At 41.3% G+C, this 12,465-nt stretch overlaps 1 protein-coding gene across 6 annotated transcripts in view; it reads right to left on the reverse strand.

Moving 5' to 3' along the window:
* Positions 1-12,465, reverse strand: part of birc6 (baculoviral IAP repeat containing 6) — a 113,910-nt gene that overhangs the window by 82,217 nt on the left and 19,228 nt on the right. For 4 of the 6 annotated variants that reach the window (XM_069659280.1, XM_069659279.1, XM_069659278.1 and 1 more), the window contains exons 14-34: positions 12,294-12,425; positions 11,790-11,921; positions 11,506-11,672; positions 10,896-11,029; positions 10,628-10,789; positions 10,380-10,511; positions 9,767-9,864; positions 9,523-9,670; positions 9,176-9,309; positions 8,767-8,913; positions 8,501-8,688; positions 6,523-6,831; positions 5,837-5,936; positions 5,417-5,631; positions 5,086-5,294; positions 3,015-3,367; positions 2,639-2,858; positions 2,281-2,417; positions 1,963-2,100; positions 1,393-1,520; positions 1,012-1,143 (exon numbers count right to left, since the gene is read on the reverse strand). In XM_069659280.1, coding sequence (XP_069515381.1) covers positions 1,012-1,143; positions 1,393-1,520; positions 1,963-2,100; positions 2,281-2,417; positions 2,639-2,858; positions 3,015-3,367; positions 5,086-5,294; positions 5,417-5,631; positions 5,837-5,936; positions 6,523-6,831; positions 8,501-8,688; positions 8,767-8,913; positions 9,176-9,309; positions 9,523-9,670; positions 9,767-9,864; positions 10,380-10,511; positions 10,628-10,789; positions 10,896-11,029; positions 11,506-11,672; positions 11,790-11,921; positions 12,294-12,425 — 3,515 coding nt within the window. The remainder of the gene's footprint in view (positions 1-1,011; positions 1,144-1,392; positions 1,521-1,962; positions 2,101-2,280; positions 2,418-2,638; positions 2,859-3,014; positions 3,368-5,085; positions 5,295-5,416; positions 5,632-5,836; positions 5,937-6,522; positions 6,832-8,500; positions 8,689-8,766; positions 8,914-9,175; positions 9,310-9,522; positions 9,671-9,766; positions 9,865-10,379; positions 10,512-10,627; positions 10,790-10,895; positions 11,030-11,505; positions 11,673-11,789; positions 11,922-12,293; positions 12,426-12,465) is intronic. The other 2 variants (XM_069659277.1, XM_069659276.1) reach the window with 2 other exon arrangements.

Consider the following 12,465-nt stretch of genomic DNA (forward strand, 5'->3'; position numbering starts at 1 on the left):
TATTCTCACAAAACAGCCTCACCTGCAAAATGTGTAAAATATATATTTATATATTTTTTATATTTTTGCAAGGGACTACATTATGAGTGTTTAATGATTCTGCAGGCACCATTAAAACCTAATGAAAAAGATGGGGGGCATTTTAGTAGGGAGAATTCTCCTTCTGTTAAAAAAAATGTAATCTTTCCATCAACATTCAATAGTTAGGTTAACATTTTTTTTAGCTATTTATACTCCAGGGTGGTGTAAGTGTGTACAGGCGAAAAAGGAGCCTTGAGAAACAATGATGCAGACACCTATATTTGCTTGCTGAGAGGATAACATCAGTCACAATTTCCTTCCTTAATTTGATGCCCTTATCATGTGACCCTTTTCCAGAAGAAAAAAAATGACATGGCCTGGACTTGCAGTCGTTACCTCAACATAAACATTACATACAACTATACAGATGCTGCTGACCTTTTTGTCTTTGCTAGCTGCTGTTCAATTCTGCATTTATTTGTAATGTTATTACTTCCTACATGTGCCATAGGCAAGCTATTTTTTATTCAAGCAATTCCCATGTTCATCTGCGATATCAGCCCCACATGGAGCACCGCAGTGTTTCAGTGAGAGAGTCACTGCCTGTTTGTGTGTGTGACCCTGGTGAGGGCTTGCCCAGTACACTTAAATAATCAAGTAATTTGTATTTCAGGTGTTTGTATGACAGATTCGTTTCAAGCAGTGTAAAAACACAGATTGAATGGATATGCTGGTTTAAATGAAAATGTAGTTGTGTAGACAATCCTTGTTCTCTACCCTCTCTACTCTCATGGACTCCAATGGTAAGCTCTTCAGCTAAGGTTAAACCCCATTGCAATGCCGAGAAACTACAACATGACAAAGTGGGTTTTAGAATCACATTAGCACGCAAATCAAAAAATACAGAATACATTACATTAGAATAAAAACACCCACCCTTCTTTGAGAAGTCAAGGCTGAACTAAGGATGTTGAGATGCTGCAAACTAACCTTGGATGTGGCTTGTTTGAGCTTGGCCTGTTCCACCAGCAGTTTGTAGGATGATCCTTTGTTACTCTGAATCTTCTCCTTCTCGATCTGCTCCACCAAAGCTTTCTGTTTTGCTTTCAATAGATTTAACTGCTACAATAAAAAGGGCATGATAAATATAAGAAATGCAAAAGTGTTCAATCAAGAAAACCAAATTTCATGCTGCCGCTTCATGTGATAGGAGTCAGACCGATGAAAGACATTGTCCTGGGGTTTGTAGTGTAGGGCATGCACCAAACTTGAGAGCAAATTTTCACAAAAAAAGGCTGTATCAGATTATTTCAAGAAAATATTATAAAGTATGGATGAAGGGGTGCTGGTGTTGGGCTGAGACACATTTACCTGCTTGTGGTGGACGAGCTGCTTGCGGATCTTGCGGGAGTACAGTCGATCCAGGCTGCTGCTGCCTTTAGCTGATCTGCTGGAGTTCTGAGACTGAAGGCTGTTATTTATGAAGCTCCACTGAATACCTGAAGGACAGACAACAACACTCATCAGTTAACCAGTTGAAAGCCAAGAAATCTAAAAAATGAGTTGAAATGTAAGCACTGAGAAAGAGATGTATATTGCATGAGTCTTACAAGCGGTTCTCAACAATTTAAATCCTTTGTCAGAAAAATGATTGATAAATCAATAATCACAGTGGAATGGTTTGGCTTCCAAAGCTCATGTGTGTAGTTAATGTATAAGCTGCACCATTTTAAAAGGCAATTAACATTCAGAATATGTACCAACAAACTGAATGAGATTTAAGGAGCATACGATATAAAATGGTGATTGATAATTTGACATATTTAATGAAACATTGCTTTTCTTTTCTAAAAACTCCTGCAGTGGAATAAAAACGGTGAACTAAAGGTCTGAGCTGTAAAGTAATATCATCAGAAGTGATGACATTTGAGCAGTTGATACCTGTATAACTTCTCTCCCGCTCTTTCCCTCCAAGGTGCTTCTTCCCACCTGAAGCCTCATCTTCTATACTGGCTACGTAGTCCAACAGTCTGGAAACCAACATCACTACCCAGCTGATCATGGGGATATCCAAAACACCTGCAAAACATATATATATATATATATATAACACAATATATGTAAATGTACACGTTAACAAAAACATACAGCTCTATGTTAGTTCTGCTCAACTTGTAACTCTTGGTGTTTACTATGTCACACATCTGAAACGCTTTGCCGTGTGTTTGTAACTCAGTAACACAGTGGCCGTTGCTTTACCTTCAGTCCTGCGCTGTGCAGCTGCTTGTGGCTGCTGCAGTGGAGACAGCAGGCTGTCCAGGAGGTTCAGGAGGCCCTCCAACACACCACTGTTACTCAGAGATCTTTGGCCAATGCATGACAGGAGCATGAACACCCTGAGATGAAACAAGATGTATAACAGTTGTAAGTGTATTTCTAAAATCAACTGCACTTGGCTAAAGTTCCTTTTCCTCTCATCTGAGAGGCTTTCTCAGTTCAGGACCTTTATTTATGTTTATTATACACTTAAAAAAGACGATTTAAAAGATGCAGACATTTTACAGACATTAAAGAAACTTAAACTTGTTATAATTGCAGTGAATCTGATGGCCTCTACCTGTCCTGGGGGAAGATGAGTAGTTGCTCTGAGTTGTAGAGCTCTTGCAGTACATTGGAGAGGAACTGGCCCCACCAACGCTCGCCTCCACAAAGCTGCACCAACAGCAGACCAGTGTGAAGACGGATCTTAGGCGTCCCACTGATGCAAAGGTGTTTGAAGAGCTCCTCACAGGCTTGGGCATGGAAAGTATTCTGCAGCACCGAGGGCACCGAGTGGCCTGAAAATGTACAGATACACAAATGAAAGAAGCACGATTTGAAGCACATTAACAGTGTAAGGCAGAACCATGTCCTCTTTCGCTCATTAAATTCAGGGGGAAAATTCAAGCATTTATAACTTTCTCATCTCAAAAATATAACACTTCATGACCCACCGTTGTTGGAGTGCAGCAGGCCGAGCAGTGTGTCCAGCAGGTAGCGGATGATGGTCCTCAGCTGCTCGGTGGAGGAGTTATGGACCAGCTCCTGGGCCTCAGCAGCCCCAGCTGTGGGCAGAGACTTGCGGCTAGCACCCAGTGAAACGCGCAGTCGCTGGACAGCATGGTGAGCTAAGTTGAGTTGCAACTGCAGCTGTATGCAGTCCTGGTAGGCTGAGAAAACCCGCTGGTCCTCCTCCACCACCTTGTCTGGTTTTCTTAAGAAGTATTGGGCATTGTTAGCACTATTGAGAGGCGGCAGGTCGATGTTCTGCAGGAGGGTCTCCAGCCGATGGCAAGCGAGATTGTACCTGGTAAACAGAAACAGGAGAACATGTGTGCCATAATACACATACAATCAAAGAACATGTGACTAAATACACTGCTGAAAATAGTTCCCAATAAATCCATCATATCCTCCTTTGAGGAATGTTTGCCCAAAATGACAGTGTCTACCTAGTAGGGATAGGGACAAATACTCGAGTACTCGTTGTTGATGTCATTATTCGAGTAACGTTACACTACTCGCACACCCATGCATGCATTGTTTTCGGCTGAAGAAGTTTATCTCAGTTGCATGCACCATGTCAGCTGTGACCAGGAAAATTGATATCTGGAAGTACTGGAAGTACTTTTGACAAAAAAAAGACGACGATAACGCGCTGTGCAAGATATGTGGTAGTTAACTATAGAAATACTAGTTCGATGCTAAACCACATGCGCTTAAAGCACAAGGAGAAGCCAGCGACAGACAACAGCCAGTCTCACATCACACCATTTGCTAGCCCTATTAGCACACGTTGTTGTGATGATACCAGAGCGGAGAACATTAGCCTGCTAATAACGAAAATGGTGACTGAAGATATGCTCCCATTAAGTGTTGTGGAAGGAGAAGACTTCTGTGACTTGATGGCATTTGTTGAGTCGGAGTACAAGCCACCATCACGCCAGACAACAGCTACGAGAGTGGAAAACATGTGCGTTACGTGTTAAGCAACACAGAACAGATGCTACTGTCCGCTACTGCAGTGACATTTGACAACGAAATATTACAACAACGTTAATTGAAGGGTCTGTTAAGGTTATTCAGTGCTTTTGAAACTGCACTTGCTTTCTATTGTTGGCAATTTATTTACATTAATTACAGGCATACAGCCTAATATTTTCGGGACCGGGAGGTCCATGTCCGACATGTTTTTTTTTTACGGTAAAAAATATATATAATTTGCAAGTACTCGATTACTCGTTCATAAGGTAATAAGATTACTCGAATATTGAAATCACTGGAAAAGCCTATCCCTTCTACCTAGTAAAGAAAATGTATTTTTTATATACATTAAAAAAAGCTTCAGCAAAGTATATACAGGATATGGGAGCTGTGTTTTAAGTGTTTTGTCTTTAAGATGAACCAAAGGCCTCGGGGCTAAATAGTAGTCATTTCTATTACTACTATTATTGGTTTTATTTTCATTATTTAGATCTATCTAAGCTGTTTCTAACTTCTTGTTGTTGTAAAGCACTTACTACACTTACTACAGAATTTGTATTTGATCATTTTGTTCTTTACCAATTTAGAAGCTCTATGAAAGGGTTTTTCAGACAAGACACCAATTTATAAGGATGAAACTAAATCCTTTTCCCAATTCCTTTCAACTAACTTCCAGTTTTGTCCTGATGTTATTTTCATCAATAATTTAATGTTTAAGCTATTTTGGCCTCTTTGTCAAAACCTTAATACAAGTTAAGCCTTTTTTTGTTTATTATGATCTTATCAGAATGCTATTTCAAGAAAATAAAAACAACCATTAAATCAAATCCCATATATTTTCCCTGGTGACTATTATTTTGGTTATAACCAATCAATATTTTTGTCACCAGGGAAAAATGACAATTATTTTGTTACCAATGATTGATAAAAATGACTGTAGTTACCATATTCTAGGTTTACGAAAGCCAAAGTTACTCGAACTCAACAAACTGAGAATGCAGTAAGAATATAAAAATGCCAGATTAGAGTTTTAAGCCTTACCTGCACTGGATGTCCTCCTGCAGCGCCACCATCATGGTCAGGTGCTGATCCACATCTGGCTGACTGGCTGCATCGCTCTCTCCTCGCAGAGGATCATGCATCAACTTAAGCTCACTCTCCCACGGAAGGATGTACGTGTGGCCATAGTAGAAGCCCAGTGGGATCTTTGCCCGAGCATTGGTGCTGCCGTAGCGTCCAATCACGGTGATCTGTAAAGAAGGGCAATAACAAGAAGAATATATAATATTGGCAAACTGACAAAAGTATGACACGCTAAATTACATAACGCCTTACTGCAATTATCCAAAGCAAATAAAGACAAAGTACAGACCTTCATGAACCTGCAGACAGGTGGTGGCAGCAGGTCGTGCAGAATGAGGGAGTGGGTGCTGATGTCCGTGGCCACCACCAGCCTGCGGCCATCCACCTCCTCCCCCAGCGTCCAGATGTCTATGGACAGAGAGGCCAGGTCTCCACAAGTTGGGATCAGAGCATCAGTCAGCAACACGGGACGGCCAAAGTCCAGCGTGACAAAGCGTCGAGCTCCTGGGAGGAAAGGATGGACGAAAGAGGAAGCTCACTTAGGAAAAACATGACTTATTCAAGATTGTTTAAGCTTAAGTTGTCATACTGTATATTTACAAAGCTAACTTGCAACAACTGTAACAAGATAATATGCAAGTACATATAAAGCAGATTTTCCTAACTCTGTAACTTGTATATACAGTTATAATATTGCTACATGACATACCAGAGTGCATCCGCTCTATGATGATGGACTGGTGTGGAGGAGGCTGCAGGAAGTGAGATGCCTGGGAAATGGCCAAAGCCAGACCGCTGCCCATGGGGCTCTGCAGCAAAAACAAACCATTATGAGTTCACAATTAAGAAATGCTGGTTGTCGAATCAGAACCTAAAAATTACAATATTGAATGAGCACACCACCAACGTCTTCTTACCTAATCTTTACATAACAGAGCTGTATATTGAAGAGTTTTTTGGACTGTTGAGCTCTCGCTTTCTGTGCTGACAGTTTTTTCTGAGGGATCATCCATCGTTCATTCTTTTATATCTGTCTTTTGATACCAAAACAACAACCTACTAATCCTGCACTGCTGTGCCTCTTTTAGAGACTTGGCTATACATCCTTTTAGGACTGCAATATTATTCATGTGAAATAGCTTTTTGCTTTTTAAGTGATGCATGTTTTAAGTGATGCATGCAGTACGGTAACCAGGCAATAATCGTTTCAAAAGTACCTAAAATCATTATAGAATTAATATTTTTGTTTCAGAAGGTGTTTAAAGTTGCATTCCAAACCACTACATAGGTACCAACTAAAATAAAATAATCTCCAATAAGTCTTGAATAGTCTTAAATTTCGAGGTTTGATACCCAGCCAAGTATGAAGGAAGAGTCAGACTGCATGAAACTAACCGGTTTGGCTTTCTGTGTGTTCTTGTGTGCTGCCAGATTGACAGGCCCGGGGTCCATCATGGAGCCGGGGAACAGGTGAGCCAGCTCGGCGCTGAAGGCTGCAGAAACTGCCTCGTTTGGCGGCGTGAGAGGAGGAGTCATGAAGAGAGGTGTGGTTTTGGGTGTCGGGGGGATGACGTCAGAGGGGTGAATGAAGAAGCCTGGAGCAGAGGAGGGATTGGAAGGCACGGAGTTGTGGATTGGCCCTACGCCTGAGGCAGCAGCGGCGGCAGAGGTGGTCTGATGCAGTTTGGCCTCAAGCTTGGCCTTCTGTCCCCAGCACAGAAAAAGAGGTGTTATTCACCACAAAGTACAATAACTTGACAGGTATAATAAAAAGCATTACTGTTTTCTGACAAATATCTACACCTGGTTATTTCTGCTTTCATATAAAAGTCTATCAATTTCAATTTTAAATTCAGTTGGGAATTCTGTCTATATTGTCCAGAATGTAGTAGTATACATAGTAAGGCTGCCACAAAAAGTAAAGCAAACGTTGGTCGATGAGAAGAGTCTTTGTTGACAGAGCTTGTAGCACAATTCTAATTCTGTTACATTTAACTAGCTTTTCATCGTTGAATTCAAACTAATTTATGATGCCTCAAAAAATAAATACTTCATTATTTAAATATTTACTTAAAAGACAACTAGTCCACTAATATCTGAAACTAAGGACTACTTGTCTTGTAGGAAAGTCTTTATTTGGGCATAGCCCTACATAAGAGCAAGAGGAGCAGCCGTTTGTAGCGAAGCGTACATCAACGAATCTTCGTCTTTCAATGAAGTTAGCAACCTCTATCACTGCTATAAAGTATATTCTACAGTAAATACTCCTCTCTAAAGCTTATTTAGTGGTGGTAAAAAGGTAAAGAAGGAGAAAAAGAAAACAAAGGCAAAACCAGAACACATCTGTGCTGCACAGACAGAAATCATTTGAAGTCAGCAGAATGTATCAGTTGCCATAATTCTTGGCTGCTGACAATTAAAGGTATAATAAGTAAGATTTTCCTAGAAAAATAAAAAAAATATAGACTTTTACAAATATAATATAATATAAATCCTCACTTATGGGCCTCTATTCATGTGTGTTGGTGAGTGTGTGTGGAGACCCTTGTGAGACCCTTCCCTCTGCATCTATTCTGTTGTTTTGCTATGCACGGGTTGTTTTCAGGAGGGGCGCTGTTGTGGTTCCCTGAGCCAATCACAGCGTATAGGTTCAAATTAGCAACTGGGCCCCATTCAGACCAGCGAACATGGCGAAAGAGCGATGCAGAGTTGGCCTTTTTTCTGTTGGACAGGTAGGTGACTCAAACCGGGTAGGACAAGCTAACCAGTAGTTTGCATGCTAGTACCAAGGCAACCGTGATGCTGTCTGTTTTTTTTTGTACTCGGCAGGGTAGACGTGTTCTCGCGCGAGAGAGTGAGCTTCTGGTAACGAAGAGCCCAGGCGGAGGGGCCCAGCTTGAACATGTTGTTGACAAAATGCAAGGAAAAATCCTACTTATCATACCTTTGAAATAAAAAAACAATAAGGGCTATGATAGACATTAGTACATGATAAATATTGTTCTCATACTACACAATTATCCCCCGTCCAACAAAAGGAACTTCACACCCCAAATCTGGGCATTCTCCTCCCTGAACTTTATGTAGCTGTAAGATCTTATTTAACAATTAGAATGTTTTGGATGCATGTCATCTTTATTTCTGCAAGTTTCTGAGAAATCTTTTTTTATTTCTTCTTTTAGCCAAGATGACTTAAAACAAAAGTTGTCGAATTAATTTTAATTTTGTGACCAATTGTAAGAAAAGGTCTTACCTTAAAGTACCTTGAGTTTTCACTTGGTATGACTTCTTATTTGGAATGACTGCCCACCTAAACTGTCAGGTAAGTTAAATACTGTGTGTGTGTATTTGTGTGTGTGACTTGGGCTTTGACCTGCTGCTGCAGCTTCAGTAGCTGCTGTTGTTTCTCCTGCAGGACCTGCAGCTGCTGCTCTGCAGACACCATGGCATGGGACAGAGATTGAAGGGCGACCTGGGCTGCAGAGCTGAGAGCTGTGGAAGCTTCACCCACCGTCCCTGTTGACAGGCCGCCCACCGTTGGCGTCACGCCAAATGTACTCACTAGGGTTAGAGGAGATGTTAATGGAAAGTCCACTTCATGAGCCAAAGACAAGCCACATAAAAAAATGTAATGTTTACCAGTGAACATGCTGGCATCGTCACGTTCCACCCGTGTGCCGTCACTCGTGGAGATACAAGTAAAGTGCAAAGGCTCCACCTCCAGGAGTCCTGTTAAAGCTGTGAAGCTGCCCTCTGCTGCTGCACAGCTGCTCACTTTTCCATTCCCTGCAGCACACACATCATGCAACACAAACAACAGTGAAGAAAACATCTGAGCTCCAGGAGTCTACTTTAAAAACAGATGTTCAAGTCTTTCCACTTTCCATTGCTAAATTATGTCTAACAAACTGGGAGATTTTGACATAAACGTATTGCAAATGCACATTTAGGTCAACATTTTACTTAGATGCATTAATATTAATGAATTCAATGTTATTATTATTTTGTCCAAGTAAAATCTTGTGTGTGGTGAGTCTACAGCTCATACCTGAGAGAATGTCAGACAGGTCAATCTCATCTGACTGGACTCCGATGCTGCTGTTGAAGGCATTTTTACAGGAGGAACCACTGACCTCCAGGTCAAAAAGCACCGGGTCAAATGGAGAGCTGTACAGGCCGTACCTGGAGGTTAGTGGACAGCAGAAGGGAGAGGGAAAAAGGGGCTTCAGTTAATGTGAAACATTGAGGAAGTGGTGACATTTCAAATGACACAATGCTGAGTATTATTAATGCTTCAGCAGTGGCTGAAAGTACTTCCATCCACAAGGTTTTAGTTAACTAATACAATAAAGAGAATTTGTGAGCTACTCTTGAACTGAAAAGCAGGGAACGTACCTGGTCTGCAGAAGAGCCTCCAGCGGGGTGAGGCGGTCCTGCAGCTGTCGAGAGATGGCGGTGAGCAGGGAGGCGCAGGCAGTGCTGCAGTCCGCAAGGTCCTCTTCCTTCACATAGTTCAGCAACACAAAGTACCAGAATACCGAGCCTGAAACCAGAAGGAGAGGTGAATAAGGAAACACTGCCGATTCACAAAAGAGAAACAAGAGAAAGGTGCTATATGCTGTTAATTTCAGTTACTTACCACCTGTTGCTGCTGCAGGCAAGTAAGGCATATTATCCAGCAGAGCCTTCAGCAGACTCATGCCAAAACCCTGTTGACTGGGGTCCCCTTTCCCATTGCTACAAAAAATACAAGATGTTAATTATCCTCTCAATATACTCCTTATAGACAGCTGACATGTCCTGAGGCATCCTTGTGAGGGAGCTGGTTTTATGCCTTGTGTAATCTCAATGTTTTTAATACAATAATTAAAGCACATTTTGAAAAAAAAAACAAAAAAATACAGCATCTTTTTGCTTCCTTTTTGTTAAGAAAGGTTAACAAAAGGTGTACTACTTTGCTCTGCTGTAACTTTGACAATACTGACATTTAAAAGTCTGTAGATCTGAAGTCACCACAATGACCAACCAAGCTGAGGATAAAAATTACAACCTTTTTTTGCCAGTCTTCCATACATATGGTGTTGCCTTTATTAACTTACTGTACGCAAAATATTTGGTACAGTAAAACACATTGAAACAAGGCAGAACAAAGGACCTAGACAATTAGGGCTGAGATTATGGAAAACACCAGGTTTAGTGTATTTAAGTTACCGTAGTGGAAAAGCATCACTGCCATCAACCATGTTTCTTACCTAATACAAAGTGCAAGAAAGCGAGCACACTTGTGAGCTATGCTCCTGCCGGCCTCGAAGAAACACATCCGCACAATATCTGTCAGCCGCGTCCGGGTTTTTGCAAGCAGGCCTTCCTTTCCTTCTCTCAAGCTAAAAAAAGACAACAGGATATATTCGTTGACTACGTAAAGGGTAACAGTGTAACGTAACATAATGTGCCTCCTAGATGTACCAGATGATTTGTTGTGCTGATGCTGAAGTCCTACCTGCAGGGTCCATTGGAGAAAACCCCGGCCAGCCAGCACAAGATGTCTAAGATGAGGCTTTGGGCATGCTCAGTGGCCGCGCTGCCCTCCATCCGTCGACACAGCGCGTCCAGTAGCTTTTCATGGAAGTCCAGGAACTGCAGCATAGCACAGCGTTGGACCCTGCAAAGCAATCAGGTTTTCAGTTAACTTTAACAATTTGTACAGGAGATACTAAAATAATCCAAGGAGACACTGTCAAAAATGTAAACTGAAGCATTGATCTGACCTTTCTTTGGGTATTGACGTCTTCTTAAATCTTCTGATTGTGACTGAAACTTCCTGCAGAAGGTCGCATCCTCGCAGGTTTTCTACTTTCTTCGAGGGTGCTGAGCTCTCGGTTTTCACTGCAGAGACCTTTTCCTGCAAACAAACACGTGCATATTAACTTAAAATAAAATACACATATAAAATGAGCCAGTGAGATGGTATGTGTGTAATGGACATAGATCAAATTAAGTGATGCTCATTATAAATATGGATATTTTTTAAATGATTCCAAGTTGAGTAATTCAGGCAAAAAACGTCTTTTAAAATAAGTTTAGCATTCAGTTTGTTATACAATGAATACGGTGCTTTCTCATCCTAACTTGAAATCCATGGTTACTTTGTTTTAGAAGTTTTGTTACAGTGATAATCATCCCCTGTAGAACAGCAATGACACTAACTTTCCATTAAAACAAGCCTTTCGGCAAACTTGTGTAGATTTAATATCTGCTTCATGTTTTTTAAAATGTCCCTTTTCAAAATAATAAAATATATTATAAAATCAAGAGGTCTTTGGACAAAGTAGCTAAAAACTGAATCTTTTAAAAAGATTAGAAGTTGTGAATTTGTACCTTGGAGGCCTGGGCCCGTTGCAGCAGGGTAGACAGTGAGTGGGCTTTGGTGCCCTGTGGTTTGGCACTGGGCATTCTCAACACAGGCCTGGGGCTCTCCTCCATGCTCCTGTCACTAACAGCTTTAATGTGAACCAGGAAGGAGCGGTACTTCCCTCCTGCCATGCCTGCAGTGGAGGGAAAAATAAGACAGCTGTGAAACACAAACACTAACAGTTTCAAACCCCCTTCACTGTCAGGGATCAGTAAATTACTTAACAGAAACAAGTAGATGTCCCTGGTACCTTTAACCAGCTTGGGGCTGGTGAGGCTGAGCATGCCCGCATGGCCAGAGAGGTCCAGCCCACTGGCCAGCCACACTGGACCACACAGGATGTCTTCCTTGTGGTCCTCTAGGAACGGACACAGCATGGAGCCTACAGCAAATAACACAATATTTCACTCAGTGTGGAGAATAGACATATTTCCAAGTGTCAGAATGTTGAACAACAACTTCCTGCTCTAAAGGATGAGGGAGAGTCAGAATGTAAACACATCAACTGGCAAGCTGGAGGTCCTTAAATCCGCACAGATAATTAAATCTGAGACATTTCACACAGGAAGGACTTTATAAGAGAACTTTTTAGATATTTGATTGTGTTGGTTAAAACAACGATTAAGGACACTGGATGGATATTTAATTTTGAAATCTATTAAAAATGTGTGAACAACAGCTGTTTGCAAGATAAATTAATGTTAGAATCACTGAGCTTCCGAGGCCAAAACTAAGCACAGATTGTATTCTTCACCTGATGTCTCCTCTATGTCCATGAACTGGATGTCCTCAGAGAAGTCATGCAGCAAAGGCTGCCCGTTCCTCTCCCCGTTAGCGTGGAGGACACTGGAGAGGGGGAATGAGATCTGTCTGTCCACTGCGGTCTCTGTTAAAAAAAATATGACAAGCGGACACACATAGATAGA

Source organism: Semicossyphus pulcher, unplaced genomic scaffold (assembly GCF_022749685.1).
Source record: "Semicossyphus pulcher isolate SPU_LCO1_2020_fin unplaced genomic scaffold, fSemPul1.0.p SCAF_12, whole genome shotgun sequence".
Classification (NCBI taxonomy): Eukaryota; Metazoa; Chordata; class Actinopteri; order Labriformes; family Labridae; genus Semicossyphus; species Semicossyphus pulcher.